Genomic DNA, 17,123 nt, shown 5'->3' on the forward strand with positions numbered 1-17,123 from the left:
CACTAGGAGCACTAAGGAGTTACAGCTTCTGCGTGGGGATCAGGCCAGCAGGTGAGGCTGCCTGGTGTTTCTGCAGGAAGCCCAGATCGCTGCCCCACCATCTCAGGCTCCGGCCAGGAGCACCCAGGCAGTGAGCTCTGCAAGCTGTCACAGGCTCATACCCAAAAGTATGTCAGGGCCAGAGAGACCCCCTGCTGCGCTGCTCATGGGGAGCAGAGGTGGCTCTGCAAAGCAGACCGCGAGCTGTCAGGACCACATGGATTCTTCTCAGTTCCTGACCCACGCCCTGCGCAGGGTCCCACGGCCTCCACGTCTCTGCAGCTCGGCCACGTCCTTACCCTCGCTCTCCCTGTCCCGCAGCTGCTGGCTGGCCATGAGTGACGACTGGCTGAGGACGGCATCAGACATCCGAGCAGAGCTGAGTGCTTTTCCTGCCATTAAACTCATTCCAGGCAAGTTATCTAACTGCACCTGCGGAGACACCAGTGCACAGGTCAAAGGGGGATCAGAACCAGTCACCTGCTGCGCCCCCTGCTATCCCCAACAGGCTGCCCAGGGAGCTTCTGCAAGCCTTCAGTGATGGCTTCTAGGAAGAAGTAAAAGCAGACATCGGGGACAGCAGAGGTGTGGCTGATGCCACCTCAACACCTGGGAACGGACGGGGTGATCGGACTGCGCTCCAGACCTGCATGTGACTAATGAGGGAAGAGCCCTTCTCCCTCGCAGCAGGAGGAAACTGTGGCAAGGAACACGCCAAGATGTGAGTATGACTGTTCTCAGAGATTCAAAACATGGGAAGCAGAGCAGCTGCTCTTTGTTCCTGGTCAAGGTCTGGGCTGTAACAGCCAGGTCATTTAGCAGCACTGCAGAACTGAAAGCTGGGCTTTGGGCTGCTGTAATCCTCTGCAGCCAGAGCCAAGCCTGGGGCAGCCCAAATGGCTTCACCAGAAACACCTTGGGAGAAAAAGAAGAGGTGCCATAGCTACAGCAGCCAGCTCTGGGGCAAATCAGGCAACACACGAGCAAAGCAGTACTTCCCATGTTGGTCTCTGCTAAAATGTTTTCAGTATTAGCAAACTGCCGTGCTGACTGGGGCGTCTCAACAGCAATTCGTTCTTAGCAGCCCCGCGGAGCAGGGTGCTGTCCTTCCCACGTGACCCCTCGTCCATAATGCACACGCATCGAGGGGACTCCGCGCTGTCCCTAGATCTGCTGGGCACAGGCCTCTTCCGACTTACGTAGGCGTCATCGCTGTTCTGGATGGTGTGATGTCTCTGCAGGGTCCTGGGCCGCGGGTGCTCGCCGGCCGCGGGTCGCGCAGGGTAGCCCAGTCCGTTGTGGTCAGGCACCTGCATCGCTTGGCCGGGGGAGCTCCTGTCCATACAGTTCCCTACGATAGACTCTTGAAAACCAGACAAGACAGAAAAAGGACAGGTTATTACAAGGCACTGGCAGCTCTCGGTGACACGTGACGCTGTGAGGCTGCGGGTCTGTGCCCTGACAGCACGAACAAACATCGCTGCAGAGCAGCGCGCCGCCTGCCAGGTGGGACGGAACCGCTGGCTGCTCTCACACACGCGGTGCAGCATCTCCCCGAGATGGCAGGCAGGCAGACCTCTCCCTCCGTCGCACAGCATGCCCCAGCTGCCTCCCCCTTGGACCTGAGCACGTCCTGCACCCTGCTCCGTGCACTGCCCGTATTACACAAGAGAAGAGGGAGAAGGGTCTCCCAAGCCTCCAACACAGGATGTTCTAGCAGGGCCCCTTGGCAATTGTATGCAACATATCTGGCTGGAGGAGTTGCCAGGATACTAGCTTTTATCAGATGACTTCTCCCTGCCCTCCTACAATCTGGCTGTAGGAGTACAAGAGTGTTCTGCCTGGCAAAGTCCATCTGCACCGCAAGCTCTTATGACCGAGGGTAAAGGCTACATTCCTATCAAGCAAAACCTATCGTCATCAAGTACATGATGTTTTGAATAAAGTCCTGAGGTATGGAGAGGCCTGTCATTGGCTCTGATGCATGTAAACAGTTCTCTCTCGGTGAGGAGTCCTGCAGAGCACAAACATGCAGACGTGGCCACGAGCACTGGGGAGCTGCCCCAAAGTGACACCCCGCAGGTGGGTTCCCGAAGAGTCACTGGGTTTTACAGGCCTTGCTCAGCAGGAAGCGATCCCTGCAAGACATTTCCTGGCTGGGAGATGCGAGAAGTGCTCTCTCTGGAGAGACTCGTCCCTAAAATTGCCAAAATCCGGACCAGACCTGCTCACAACCGAACTCTGCCACCCGGGCTCTCCGCGCTGCTCCCAGGCACGCGGCCACGCCAGCTCGCCCGCTCCAGCATCCTTCCCTGCGCGCAGACACACGGGGCTGCCAGCACCACGTCCGGCAGCCAGGGACGCAGCTGGCCTCCTCTCCTTTGCACAACCAGGGGGTTAAGCTTGGTTAACGGTCAGCCTTCCCGGAAAACACAAGAAGGAAAACATGAGGTAACACCGAGCTGGCAGAGCCGTGCCACCCACGCACCGCTCGGGCCGCTCTTCCAACTGTGGGAACGGCCGCGCGGGCAGGCAGGCGCCAGCAGCCCGCTGCTGCTCCTCCATAAACCAGGCAGCGAGCCCTGGCACCAGCCGGGGGGCACAGGGGAAGGCCCCTCGGCCAGGCTCCGTGGCCAAACGGGGCCCCGACCCCTGACAGCCGCACACCGGCGGGACACACTGGGGACACCGCCGCTCAGGCAGCAGAGGTGGGGAGCCCTGAATTCGGGCTCCTTTCCTCGCCCCGGTGCCGTTCCAGCAGCCTGAGCCCGCAGCCAGAAAGCCTCTTCTCCTTACCCCCCCCCGGGCCAGGCGGGCTTTGTGTCCCCGCAGCATGTGACGCTGGCACCGCGCGGGGCCACCACCGCCAGCTCGGCTCCTGCGGCGCGGGGGAAGGCAGGGTTCCCACGGCAGGAGGCTCAGCAGGCCTGGCAGAGCTGCTCAGATGCAGTTGGGTCACATCCTGAGTGCAGGTTTGGTTGAAACGGGCACGATCCCCACTCACCACCTACGGCCGACGCAGGGGGCGAGCATCTCCCGTCCTTCAGCACCCGTGCACGGCACTCGGTAACCCCCGAGCTGTACCACACACCAGTGAGTGACGTGAGCGCATTATGGGTGCTTACAGGGAGATTTATAGGATTTCAGTGTAGGTAAGCGTGCCCAGGCCGCTCGGATGCCCACTCCGCTGGGAGCCGAAGCAGCACAGGCCGGATTCCAAGTGGGTTATGGGAGCCCGGAGGAAGGCGCTCCGAGCAGCTGCGTCTCCGAGCATGGTTTACTACACGAGCCCTCCAAACAGCCCCTGTCAGAAGTGCTTACACAACACTATTTGTAAACATTTACTTGCTTTTACTCATTTACAAAGTCTTGTAGTCTAAAGTCCTTTTCCCTTGTGTAACCCGTTTTAGCACCATCAGTACCGGGGCAGAAATTTAGCTCTGACTTCACTAACCCCTCTCATTTCACACGTTTCAGCCTTACGATATTATGATGTAAACTCAAGATTGGGTCCAAAACACACTGCCCAGCTTCCAACCTCCGCTTAACCTGGGGCGATTCTTCCCTTCTGTGCTTCAAGCACCGCAGGGAAACCGAGGTCTGAGAAAACACCCCGGTAACACAATTTCAGAAGGCTTCAGAAGAGCCGTGCCTCGCCCCCACGCCCCTGCCCCCAGGCTGAGGGCCACGGCTTGGCATGCCCGCGCTGCCCTCGGAGCCGCTCTGTTCCAACCCAGTACTTTCCCAACAAACCCATGCTGTGTCCCCAAACAAAACGCTGCCTCCTGTGCCCAGGACACTGCTCCTCTGCAATAGGGCTCTCTGTGCCAAGGGCGAGCTGATGGCTTCAGCCCAGCACAACTCAGTCCTGCAGTGAATGCCGATCCACCCCGCTCGGCCTGGAAAGCCTCCCTTCAAAGCCCTTTGAGCTAAGGGGTAGGATTTTGTTTTTCCTACAGAAAAGGCCTGCAATTGCAGCTCAGGCAGGGTTTTCTCTTACAGCACATCGCTGCCAATGCAGCCACCAAGGAGCAAGGGCACAACTGCTTCCAGCTAGCAGGGAAGGTCTTCGCACACTAATGGCAAGTTTAAACTCACTTTCTTCGGCATCATCCCCTCTAGCTCAAGCGAGCCTTGCTGTTGCTGCTGCTTCCCGACGGGCCGGAGCAGTTGGTGCAAGGCAGATTTAGCAGCAAGTCATTTATCACAGTTCTTAGGGAGCTTGTTTATGGAAGCTTTAGCAGTGCCTGGACTCAGGGGTCTGCTCAGAAGGAATACGCCCCACTGCAGTTACTGCTATACCAGTAACTTAACTTCTGGGCACTTGTTTACACAGGGTGGGGAACATCACCAAGAATAAAGGAGTCAGCAGATCACAGCATCTCTTTGGAGACCTATCTCTTTGGCATCCTGAGACCTGGCCTTTATCTGCCTGCAGAAGTAGGTCAAATTCCAAAGAGAAGAATCTGGTCAAGTTCCCTTCTTATTTAACATTGTTTATTAGAGCAACTATGCCTGCAATTTACTTACGGCCACAGAAGCCAGAAAGAATCTAGGTAATTCTGTGCTATGCAAAATATGTCACGAAATCCTTGCTGTACTGGGTAGGGATGGTGTGCTCTGGCAGAAACACGAGCAATACGCAGCCGACATGGAAAAGCATTTCATCCATGCGAGCAGCACTAAGCCTTACCTCTGCTGGGCACCTTATTCCTACTGAATCCAGCAGCGGGCTGATGTCTGTATTGATGTGTCCCCAACTCCTGCGCGTGATTAGCAGTTCCTAGCAAAGATTCTGGGTCCCCGTGCCCTCCTGCATTTACAAGCAGAGGGGTCTCGTGGCAACCTTTGGTCAATGTGTTTGAATTCTTACTGTCTGGAAAGCTGTCCCTGGCGCCCTCGCACGCACAGTCCTCCTCCATGCTCTCCGAGTGGAACAGAGCTGGCTGGTGTACATATCCGTGTGGTGGCACGGATGCAGGTACCTGCTGGATACATTCTTGCGCCCTGATTTTTAAGAGATGCTGGGGGCTGTTCTGCGGATGGTACGTGTCAGCACTCTGGTAAGGCAAAGACAACGACTGACGCTCCGACAGGCTCTGTCCCATGCTGGCGCCCATGTTCCCAGCATCCCCTTGACTCATATGCCTGAACAACTCTTGAAATTCTTGCTGCTGCTGCTGCTGCTGCTGCTGCTGCTGCTGCCGCCGTTTGATGAGCTGTGCAAATTCTGCCTGGGGCAGCCGCATGTCCGTGTGCCCCGTGAGCGAGTGCCGGGGAGAAAGTAGTCCCTGGAGGATGTGCGGTACCTGCTGGTGTCGGCTGTAATCGGGAGGTGTCGGGGACAACAGTGCTTGCTGTAGTGCCGATGCAGTGTAGTGCTGCTGTTGCTGATGTGCATTTTGAGGGAAATTGGGATACTGGTCAAGCTGTGGGACTTTCAGAGCTTGCTGAGCCGGAGGAAACCCAACTCCTCCCGATGGGCTGTAGTTACTGGGGGAAACACGAGGCTGCTCCGGGAACAGGTGGGGGTGTAAGTGCACCTGGTCGTAGTTGGCAGGGGAATACCTGTTCACGTTCAGACTGCAAGGAAGAAAACAGAACAAGTGACTGTACTGCGGCAGCTCCAGCTGAACAAGGCTGTTTTCTGTGGTCCTGCCGTGCACAGGGCCCACTTGATCTGCTGCGCCCACGTGAGAGCAGGGAGGCGACAGCTACTCCGATGGCAGAGTGACCACAGTCACCCAAGTGACCCATCGGGGAGAGCTGGAGCATGAGGTGGCGGAGCCCTGTCCAGAGCTGCTAAGTGCGAGGGAAGCAGGAACCCTGACTGTACCGAGAGGAAAACATGATTTGGGGGGGGGGAAAAATGTTTTATGCAAAAGCACCCCCTGCTTGGCTTTTCACTTACTAGCCAACAGGCCCCTGGCAGGAGGCAGCGGCAGCCACTCCGGGCAGGAGGTGCTTCCCAAGCCACAAGGCAGTGCAGCCCTGCAGGTTCCCTGAGCCCCCACCCTGGGTGAGGAACTGCTGCTGGTGGCAGGGAGACAGCTTCATCCCCAGAATGAGTGCAGCACAGCCCGGGGCTGCTGAAGAAGCCCCATCTCCATGTGACGGACAGCAGCTCTGCCTGACACCCATCCCCACCGCTGCTCCCCCCCCAGCTCGGGGGAGCGGTGCAGGGTGTCCGGCGGCCTTACCTGTGCGACTCGGCGCTGTCGGCGCTGAGCTGCTTGGACAGCTGCCTGTGGCCGTAGGTGAGGGAGGCCATCAGGTTCGCACGGTGCTGCATCTGCATCTGGTTGGCGCTGGGGCTGATGGACATGCCCCGCGCGTGGGAGGACATGCCCTGCCCGGCCACCGAGGCGCCTTGCAGGAGGTTGTTGCTGACCATGTCACCGGGCTCCTGCACTTGGATGGTGACCTGCTGAGGCTGTGACTGCTGCTGCAGGCCCAGGCACGTCAGCCCCATGTTTGGGGGGGGGGAACAGTTACCAGACTGCGGGAAGATCGTGTTGTGGGACGGCATCCCTTGGAACTGGGACTGGGAGGCTGCACCTACGAGGAACGGAGACTCTCAGCACCTGCAGCAAGGCTCAGGAGAGAGGAGCTGCTGCTCTTTGGGACGTGCTGAGAGCCCCAGCACACGTCTGCAGGTGGTGAGGGGAGAGCTGCTCCTGACTCCTGTCACACTGCACCCGGGTGCAAAAGTCACGGCTAGAGGCCCTCGCACATAAAAGGGAAACACAGCAGAGTTGACGGTGATTTGCATAAACCCAAGAATATCAGCCCTTCCTCCCCACCCCCAGGAGCGATAAGTAAGGATCTCATGACAAGAAACGTATCAACACATTCCAGCTGGCAGATCCTTGCGAGCTCTCGATAACACCAGCCCTTGCTGCCAGATGGAGAATCTTTTACATCATCAGCAAACCGCAAGGACTCGAACGCAGAGGGACCAAAGCCCCCAGCACCCACACGCACTGCTTTCCCCGGAGCTTTGCTAAGACCATACGGTTCTGCCAAGTGGCCCGCCCTGAGCAGTGCAGATGGCTCAGTAAACCGTCGGTGCTTACCGTGGGGCTGGAGCACACTGCTGCTCACAGGAGGTGGGCTACTGTTTGGTTGCCTGAAGAGATGGTTATTAGGGTGGTTCGGGGGCGGGCTGGATGGCTGAATCCGTAACCTACGCAGGGAAACAAGTGCCTTTTCATCATGCGTGCTCCTCATTAAGATGCCTTTTCAACTGAGAGAACTGACGCCAAATGCTACATCTCTGTTGTTTTAAATAAACACCATAAAGCCCGTGTTTGGGATCCCGAGCTCTCTGCAGCTTGCCTTCTATTTTGGAAGCCATCTAACTTGCCTAAGTCACAGAGGTAGTGAGCATAACCCAGTGGCTAGAACAAAAACCCCGGGGACAAGGACACCGCAAGCTCTCCTCCTGAGTCACTCTGGCCTGTGAGAAAGCCTTCCTTTCTCCTTCCCCAGAATTCCGCCTGCCTCATCCACAAGCCGGGGCGATGCAGACAAGGACTGTTACCTAACAGATAGCCTGAAGAGGACTGAGAAGCCCAGAAGCAGCTCCGAGTAGAAAGCATGATAGGAACTGGCTTACTGAAGGTAATGTTTTCAAGCTGGCCAAAAGGCAGAGCTGTCAATCACTTGTTCAAAGCAGTTTTGTGCCTTTGAATCACATTTCTCTACTTCCAGAGGTCCTTCGGACAGAATCCAGCAAACAGGACCTCGCACAGTCACCTGGGAACTGGCTCTGCCATTCTAATTTTACACGCTTCCAGCCTGGCCCTGGCCTCTAAGTGTGCTAGCTCACCCCTGGGCTTGAGGTAGAGTAAATCCTGTCCCCCGGAGCTTTACTAAAGCCATTTCTTTACCTCTGAAGCTGGTGAGTGAGCAGAGCCGGCTGGTTTTCACATTGAGCTTGCAAGGGTGGAGACGGCTGAGGTGGCCGGATACAGTCCTGAACCAGGCACCAAAAACGAGAAGTGTTTGTGATCAATAATGGAGCAAGAAATACATTTAGGAAACGCTGCTTGGTGAAGTAGGACATATCCATGTTCTCCAAACACTTGATTCCTGACTGCAGCTTTAGCTATCACAGCAGCTGAGTAAACATCGCTGCTGAACTCCTTCAGGCTTGCTTCTTACTACAGCAAGCCGAGCCATCTACCCTCCTCAGTCCCACAGGGACCAGCTCAGTATTTATCTGCAGCCATGCAGGAAACCCAGTTAGGACATCAGAAGGTCTGGTCCAGGCTCTAGTACCTGAATCTGCTGATGAAGAATCTGATGGTGCTGCTCCTGCTGGTACAACATGTGCTGCTGCTGCGTCTTCTCCAGTGTCCTCTCATCCATGTGCCCACCATACATCTTCTGAAGCTGCTCACACTCCTGCAACAAACGCAACACAGCCTCCAAGTGACTTTTTGTGCATGGCAACAAGGCAGTCTGTTCTCTACCTATCTGAAAAATCCAGTAAAGAAAACCTGATCCATTTGACAGAATCGGGTGTGTAATAACATGGCTAGCTCAAGCCTTAGATAACAGAGAAACTGCACATGAGATCAAACCAGCACCATTGTCTTCCCTCAGAAATGCAAGCACAAAGCTTTTATAATGATAGCTTAAAGGTGAAAAGAGCATCTCATATTTCTCCTGTGTTTCAAGGTGAAAGTCCTGTCCCAGTGCCAAATCCCACTGAGGCCATTGATAAGACATACACTGGCTGCAGAAGGAATACAATACAACATACTCCAAGCTCAAGCAGTAGGAACTGCCCTTTGCCCAGACATCCTGGAACAGCCCCAAAACTTTGCTGCCATAGGAAATGTGGGAGAGCAGCAGCTGCAGTCTGGCAGTGCTGATGGGACCACAAGGGCTGGCAGAACAGCCCACGTATGGGCACAGCACCTGCATTATTTCCCCCCAGAAAGAGTGGGGTGGAAGCCCCCAAGGTTCACAGATTGCAGTTGACAGCACATTTAGAGGACATTCGGCAAGGTTGCTGCAGACATACAGGAGGAGAAAGCTCCTCAGCTGGAAGGCCACTGCATGTCCACAGCCATCGGCTGTAAAGACTTCACCTTTTGCTTCCTGAAGTCTGAGACAATAAGAAACCCTCGCAGATGCTCTTTGGAGGTCCTCCACGCCCCTCTTTTACCTGCTGAAGCTGTTTGATGCTGCTGTTATTGCCCATCTTCTCCAGGTGGGCTTTGAAAGCCTGGATGCTGGCAGCACCATCAGAGAAGCGCCGAACCGGGGAGAAGCGTTCAGTGGGGAGGTGCAGAGTATTGGAGTCCTTGTAAATAGAACTGAACACATGGGGAAGTGGGTTAGTGATGCCAGATTTAAAAAACAAGCTCCGGTAGAGACATTTAATTTACAGCAGCCACGCCAAGTTCTACCTGCCCACTCATCCAGAATAAATCATGTTTTAGATTAAGAAATAATGTGCTATCATCACCGTGAACAGGAAACGGGGTTACCGAGTATCCTCAGTCCTGGGCAGATAAATGTGTCTTAGAGGCTGGACATGGTTCAACCACCAACCAGATCGGAGATGGGCAGCAACTCGTCTGCCCAAATACATCCATCCCTCAGAGAGAGAAAGTTTAGAGAAGCTATTCAGCATCCTAAACACGTAAATTCACCTCTTCAGTAGTCACTTCTGGAGCTTTCCAGCTCACGAGGTCCCTGACTACCTCTCAGGGACTACTGATGCTTGTGGACAACAGAAGAGGCACATGGAGAAGGGACGTTTCTCCTGCTCCCAGCCTGACGTGTTCCACAGCCACTGAGGAGGAAGGGGGGCTGGCATCCATGCTCAGAGATGCACTGAATTCAAAAAGAGGGCAAGACCATAAAACTCTGCACAGTAGGCAAAGTCTTCCTAAAGCATCAGCCAAGCTGTCACTTCACTCGCAGAGTCCTGGTTGCTTGGCCCTGTGCAGTCAGAATGGGCACCATGAAGAGCAGACATAGCCAGCGTTAACTGTGCCAAGAAACTACACACGCTTTCTCTTCACCGTGAGATTTCTTCTTCACCATAAGAGGGAGCCAGAATAGGATTTTTTCGGGAGCTCATTTCTTCCACAGCTGGGGCTCCCCCTTATCAGAGTCGAGCACTAAGCTCCTGCCCTGCTATCAAGGTGAAACCTGTATTATCATTAACAAGGCTAACTTCCCACACGTGTGAAAATGTGCCCTCTGATAAACAGAGGCAAGTTTCTCCGCCTGCCCTAATGGTTTCTGTTCAAATTCATTCTACAAAAGTCGTCCATGTTTAGTGGTAGGGGCTCCGACCAAAGCCCATCTGTGAGGTCAGGGAGATGTGCTCCTTCCAGCACTTCCACAGCCTGGCCCTAGACCCACGAGGAGCTCCTCTGCCTGCAGACTGGTGCGATCCTGGTGTGTGCGACTGCAGACGAGTCAGTGCCGTAGCTGCTGTGAGTACTGGCTCCTTGCTGAAGCCTGTTCCAAGAAGAACAATGATTTCTCCTGGAGAGGCTTCCCTTGTCAGAAGGTGACCGATGCTGGAACACCGCCAGCACGCTGGGCTCAGTTCCTGTCACTTGGCCTGGCTGAGCAGGACATACTTCGTTTCTATAGATTACACACGACTTTGTTCCAAGGACAGAGCTGCGCCACTGCCTTCTGATGCTATCCCATCCATTATCCTAATCCGTTTGATCTTTTGTTCTATCAGTGGAAAGCAGAAGCTACAGATAAAAATTACACCGAGGTTCCCAAACACACACGGCCAAGGCAGATCAATGCTGCCTACTGTACTTCAATTCTGCTTCCAGATCCTAAGTCGTCATGACCAAAACTGGTGCTATGTATAAAGAAGATGGCTTAAAATATGTTAAGTGCTAAAATAAGCCCCACCAGCTGTTCAATAGCCAAGGTCTATTTATGTGATGATAAGACTGCTAATGGTTTCTGTGCTGTGTGTCTCAGACAGGACTGGGGGAGTCGCTTTGGGCCGTGGTCAGATGAAGTTTCCATATTTCTCAGGCGAAATGGGAGGCAGGCTTAGAGCATGTTACGACACTGAGGGTGGAATGAACAGATGCCACCCTGTTCGTGATGCAACCAGCCTCAGGACTCCAAAGCCAAGAGGCAGAGGTGATACCAACGTATTGACTGGGTAAGCGCGTTTCAACAATTTGTTAAAGCAAAACAAAAACCAGTTCCTGCAACGCGTGAGTGACCCAGCTTACCTTCACGATTTGAAGCAATCCTTAAAGTAGGACACAGCATATTCTGGCTGTTTTGCAAGCTGCACTTCTCTTCCTATCAAGCTTTTCTGTGACCCTAGAAACCTTTCCCCCCCCCTCCCGCCCTTTCCATCCCCCAAGCAGCTCTGGGGGAGTAACTTCAGCGCACGGAGGTGCTTATCTTGGTTGTCTGGAGTTCCAGCGTGGCACTGACTCTGCCTCAGTCTGCTCAGAGTTCACCTGTCTCTGCTGATTACATCAGTGCTCAGCTCAGCAGGTATCTGGCTACAATAAAAAGCGCTTTGTCAAGCTTGCCAGTGTGAGCTGGCTGAAGGATTTAGCGTGAGCACAAATCCAGCCTGGTAGGCAACTTGCTTTTTCAACAGCGAGACTAACGGGCAGCAAACTGCAGTCTGCAGCTGGCACCGAGAGGTTCAGAGTGCGTGTTTTAAGCTCTCTCTGTGGCGTTAGTGTCTCCGGTTTGCTGCTGTGCCAAGTACCCTGTGTCAAATTAACACCTCTCAATCAGGAATGACCCACCCAAACATTCTGAGTGCGTTAAGATACAATCTGCAGCGGTTCCCTCCTTTCTATTGTGATTTTTCTTTCCTCCCAAGGTTCTTTTCCCCACATCATTCCCATCAGGGGTTACAGATCAGAAATAAAATGGCTCTCCAGGAGCTTTGCAAAGAGACTTTGCAGTCTAAACACACAACTCTGGTGCAGAACAGTGAGGTTTTTAAGCCCTGGCATAGATGATTTTTGGTGCAGTCCTGCCCCTGCATCTGAGTCTAACATATTCCATAGAAAACCTGCTACCTACAGCTAACTTGACACCTACCAATACAACAGAGAAAAGCTCTCCTCTGACATGAATAGTTTACTCCCATCCCCTTCAGTGATGGCAGCCCTTCTGGCAAGTCATCTCCAGCCACAAACACGGGACTGGAGGGGAAGAGCCAGCTGATTCCTGCCCCAGCACTGCCCGCATCTGCAGGCATGGAGCCCGTGCCAGTGCAGAACTCCAACGTCCCCAGGGTGGTCAGACATCTGCCCTGGGGCCTGCTCCTGGTACTTCTTCCTCCTCCTCGCCCCTCCCTGCCAAGCAGGATGTCCTCAGAGCTCCGTTCCCGGTGACATCTGAGCAGGTTTCCTGGCGCAAAGCTGCCCGAACGGCCGGTGCCATTACTCACCGGTGCTGATCGGGTACCAGGTGTGGAGCCCAAGCCCGGGGTCGGAAGGACTGCTGTCCTAGCTGCCTCTGCAAGTCTGGAGGGATTTCAGCTGTAGGGTTGGTCATTGCCAGAGTGTGCCTTTTTGACCTATTTGCCAAGTATCTGCAACAAGCAGGAGCACATTTTATAAGAGACTGATGTGATGATACTCCAAAAACAGGGAGTGTTAGATAATCCAGAGGAAACGTGAAGGAAGAGCGCTTGCTGCAGTGCTCAGGACCGGCTGGGAGCTGCGTGACGCCCAGGGAGAAGCACGCCGCAGACACACTGCCCGTGCCTGTCAGATCGCCAGGCCTGCAGTGCTCAGGGGACACCTGCAGCTTCAGCTGCTTGTGCGCTAACACCAGCCTCAGAGGGAGAGAGCAGCCGCTTGCCTTTCCCAGCAGGAAAGCCGCATCTCAGCTCGAGGGGAATGCTGGTTATTCCTCTGGGAATACCAAAATGACCAGCTGCTGTCAGCGTGGATTCACTCCACTACAACGGGCCTGCCTCCTTCTCAAGGCCCTACCAATCCTCAGGGAAGTCTTTTCATGGAGCCAAGAGACTAGTCACGAGAAACCTCGCAAGACATGGCCAGGGAAGGGGCGCAGAGCAGAGCTGCTGCTCAGCACCCCCTTGCAGGCCGCCCTTTGCACTTCAGACCTGACCTGTCACACCCTGGGCCCAGCGCTCGAGCAGAGGCCAGCTCAGCACAGCACGGGAAGGGCGCGTAAGGGACACCCCGCCGGGGATTAAGGGTGAGTAGAGGCTCGGCTGCCTCAGGAGCATGACAAAGTGCACGGGCGAGCGAGGCCTGGTGCCCAGCCCGGTCGCAGGGCGCCATCTAGGCCCTGCTCCGCTCCCCGTGGAGCAGAAATCGCCCAGCGATGAGCAGGGGAAGAGCAGCGAGGGAAGCTGAGCAGCGAGACAGTTGCTTCTCCGGGCCACAGCCCTCGGTGAAAACCCTGGGCTTGCCTCTTGCACCAGAGCCTGGAATCAGTAGCGTAAGCTGAGGCGCCTCCTGCACTGGAATGAAAATCCTGCAGCTCCCCTCCAACCCCTCTAGGAGCGGGGAGCACGCAGAGCACAACCCAGAGCCTCCGCTTCGGTAAGGATGTGAGGAACGCTGCGCAGTCCTGACAGCGCCTGCCTGAGCTCGTAGGGACTGGTGGCAACGATGCTCAGAGAGCTAGGGGCACGGGGCCAGAAAAGATAAGGGGTGAAGCACCTACGCAGGGTGCCCTGGCTTCTGCCAAGCGCCTGGGCAGCACGCTGCCTGCTCAAGGACAGGCGGGACGAACGCCCGCTTATGAACCCAGCTATTCCTGCTGCTGAGCCAGGAGCAACGCGGCAGCTGTGGTAACTGTGGCAAAGATCGCTGGGCCAGTGACACAAGGGATACTAAGAGTGGATTCTCACCGTTTTTTAACCCTGCTAAGCCTCCTTGCAGCCGCACCTTCACCTTGTAAAGCAGAGAAGAACAGAAAGCATAAAAGTTGTCTCCTCCAAAATCAGCCTCTGCCAGCTACTACCGCCACGGAAGCAGAAGGTAGCAAGTTAACAGGAGGAGGAGCGCTTAGCATCGTGGTAACTTGCCAAAGTCTGTGCCATTAGCTGTTTAAGAATCATTTGATGCAGACAGGGAAAGTTTCCCAAAGAGCTTTACAGTTGTGGTTTGCTAAGATCATTTTATTTCAGACCTCCAGGGAACAATCCAATCATGAGCTCTAACAGTGTTTCGGGTGGAAGAAAGTTTCCCAAAGCTCAAAGGAGATGTGGCTGTTCCCTGGAGCAGAGAAAAGAATACACGCTGCTTTCAAGGTCAGATTAAGAAGGGCAAAAATTGTTCGCTGGTGGCTGCATACAGAGTGTTCAGAGCGCTGTTCTGAGAAGCTAAATATTTGCATCCCTCCCTGATGTTATTGCTATTTACCCTTCTCCTCTGATGACTAGTTATGGGTTGCAACATAAGGGGGTGGAGAGCAAGTTAACACACAACCTGGATGGGGCTTTTGCTGGGCCATCTGGTGGAAGAATGTGTGGTCTGAGAGGACAGCACTGTTGAGAATAGTGAAGTGACCTGCAGGGCTAAGGAGACCGCCCTTCAGTGGGATCTGAACACCTCCGCAGCTTGCACGCTACAAAATACTGCACGTGGGTTTTGATATCTTTCCAACTGAGCTAGTTCTTAAACAAGACTTAAGTGAAACCTGAGGTTTTAGAACAGGAGAAGTGAAAATCTGGCCAGGTAAGATGTCCAGGTATCACCTTGCCAAGTTGCCAAGAATCAGGCTCATTTATCTGATCTGAACTTCCAGAAAGACTGTCTACCGCGTGAGATGTTGTCACTGGAGATAAAAGTTGCAATTCTGAGGCCTGTAAACAGCTACCTCGGTGGCACATCTGTGTACAGCTGCCAGCATAGAGAATCTTTGTTCCCGAGCCCTGCTAGGGAGGACAGTGCACAGTTAGGGTACAGCAGCTGAATGGTAACCGAACACAGCCTGCTCTGTCTGGAGGTGCGTGCTCTTCACCTGCTCAACTCTACGACTTGGCCTTATTTCTGTCATCATGTTGCCGGGGGCAAGTGGATGAACAGCAGCTCATGAAGCTGGAAAACACAGAGTGAGCACAAAGATGAGGATGGCAAAGAACTAGAGTACAAGGCTATGCAGAAAATACAAGATGTGTTCTGCTGAAGGGCTGCGTCAATTCTAAGGCAGGGTTGGAAGCACGTTCTTTCCCATGGACCAGCCTTGACTTCCTTCTGAGCTCTGGTAGGCAAAAGGAGTATCAGCACACATTCTGCACAATCCGTCACTGCACACACCCACTGTTCAAATCCCGGTGCTCTGAAGCACTGAAATGACAAGAGCTGGCAAAGGCTCTGGGATATGAGCTCTACCCACCCCAGAGCTTCTCTGCCTGCAACCAACCCCTCATCTGAATCCTTCTCCCAATCCTTCGCCCCTGAAAAAATGTTGTCTTACTTGAGGTGATGGCCTGTACAAACTCGGGGAAATCCAGAAAACTTTTCAAGTTTGAGGTAAGAAACAGGAGCACTCCATAACCAAACCCAACACATAGTGCACCAGCTGGTTAGGACAGAAGGAACTACACAAAAGCTACTGAGAAAATGTTAGCAAGGACATGGTTAGTGTTTTCATGGATTGAGAGAGTACAAGCACATTCTACCCACTTCCCAGTATGTGTCTGGAGCAGACAAGGAATAGAAGTTTCCAGCCTGATGTCTAACAATCCTTCTCTTATTGGAGCAGACTGTTTTAAGGCCTACTGCTAAAATTAGAAGCCCAGAGGTACCTACATTTCCAGCAAGCTCACTTTGTTTAAGGCATCAGAGTTGGATGTTTACTGCACGTCTTGATACAAAAGCTGCATTTACACCCAAGGCCACAGATGAGCCCTTCCTACCTCCATCACTCAGCAGGGAGGGGTGAATCACTTAGCACTCATTTTGCAGGTTAGTGTGGATTGCATGCTGGTGCACACTAAGCAAAGGAATTTAGCAGTTTCAGAGTTTCTAGAGAACATACTGCTTAAATAGCTTACAGAATTTCAGGGGAAATCCAGTTTTGTAAGCACCTAGTAGCATCAGAGGAGTAATTGCCTACAGTAATCAACACCCACAAGAACAAGAGAGGTGTTAAGCCTTTGCTGTAATCAACACTGTTGCCTGTAATGAGGTTGCTCCTGTTTTAATTCAGCAGCCAGCGGAACACCACAGGGTGAGCCTCTTTGAGGGTAATAAGGGCAAATGTTAGCAGACTGGGGGTTACCTCTGCACAGCTTCCTGATCTGGCTCCCCGTCGGAGCTCTCCTCATCCACAGGAGTGACAGCTGGGACAGCCTGCGGAGAGAAGAGAAGCCATGGGCTCCAGAAGGCAGCCAGCGTGCTCCCATCCGCACAGCAGCCACCTGACCTTCCCAAACAGGCTTTCGCAGAATGATGTGCCAGCCCCTCTGCAGCACCAAGGGCACTCAGCCAAGAGCCCCTTCCCACCTTCCTTTCCCCATACACTACTGCCTGAGCAAGGCTGCTGCTTCTGGTGCTACCAGGAAAATTCATTGATATAGATGCAACAAGGAAGACAGATTGTGCACTAACACCCAAGACTGACGTTTTAATTTTCTATCAGCAAAAGAGCAGAAAAACAACTGTAGTAAGAAGTTCACAAATCCTCCGTCAATTCCAACAAGGAAAATCACCCCAGCTTCTGCCTACAGGACACCACAGAAACTGTCCTATGCGGGGACAGAGCCCCCCACCGCTCCGGAGGCAGGGAGCCTTTTGGAAGCACGCAGGCACTGCCACTGCTGCGCTTCCACGGAGCGCTACAGCCTGAGCCTACTGCTTGGTCTGCTGTGACCTGGAGGCCGTTATCTCTGCCTCCAGGAGAACGTATTTTTAAACACACCACCAATTCTGCTCCTTCCTTTGGCTACTTACTGGTGTCATAGTGACAAGTGGAGATGGACCTCGAGGACGTTTCAGCAGTTGCTGTGCGTGTAACTGGATGTTAGCTCCGCCATCTGACGCTCTCCGCCCCAGAGGGCCCATGCCATTCAGCAGCTGCAGGGTGGGGGGCTGCAGCAGGGACTGCTCCTGGGAAGC

At 53.9% G+C, this 17,123-nt stretch overlaps 1 protein-coding gene across 4 annotated transcripts in view; it reads right to left on the reverse strand.

The window, feature by feature from the left end:
- SIK3 (SIK family kinase 3) overlaps positions 1-17,123 on the reverse strand; it is an 85,106-nt gene that overhangs the window by 2,524 nt on the left and 65,459 nt on the right. For 2 of the 4 annotated variants that reach the window (XM_040534115.1, XM_040534117.1), the window contains exons 13-23: positions 16,959-17,114; positions 16,288-16,358; positions 12,470-12,613; positions 9,218-9,368; positions 8,323-8,448; positions 7,932-8,017; positions 7,116-7,225; positions 6,240-6,597; positions 4,733-5,622; positions 1,239-1,402; positions 339-471 (exon numbers count right to left, since the gene is read on the reverse strand). In XM_040534115.1, coding sequence (XP_040390049.1) covers positions 339-471; positions 1,239-1,402; positions 4,733-5,622; positions 6,240-6,597; positions 7,116-7,225; positions 7,932-8,017; positions 8,323-8,448; positions 9,218-9,368; positions 12,470-12,613; positions 16,288-16,358; positions 16,959-17,114 — 2,389 coding nt within the window. The remainder of the gene's footprint in view (positions 1-338; positions 472-1,238; positions 1,403-4,732; positions 5,623-6,239; positions 6,598-7,115; positions 7,226-7,931; positions 8,018-8,322; positions 8,449-9,217; positions 9,369-12,469; positions 12,614-16,287; positions 16,359-16,958; positions 17,115-17,123) is intronic. The other 2 variants (XM_040534118.1, XM_040534114.1) reach the window with 1 other exon arrangement.

The sequence above is a fragment of the Cygnus olor genome, chromosome 22 (assembly GCF_009769625.2).
Source record: "Cygnus olor isolate bCygOlo1 chromosome 22, bCygOlo1.pri.v2, whole genome shotgun sequence".
Taxonomy (NCBI): Eukaryota; Metazoa; Chordata; class Aves; order Anseriformes; family Anatidae; genus Cygnus; species Cygnus olor.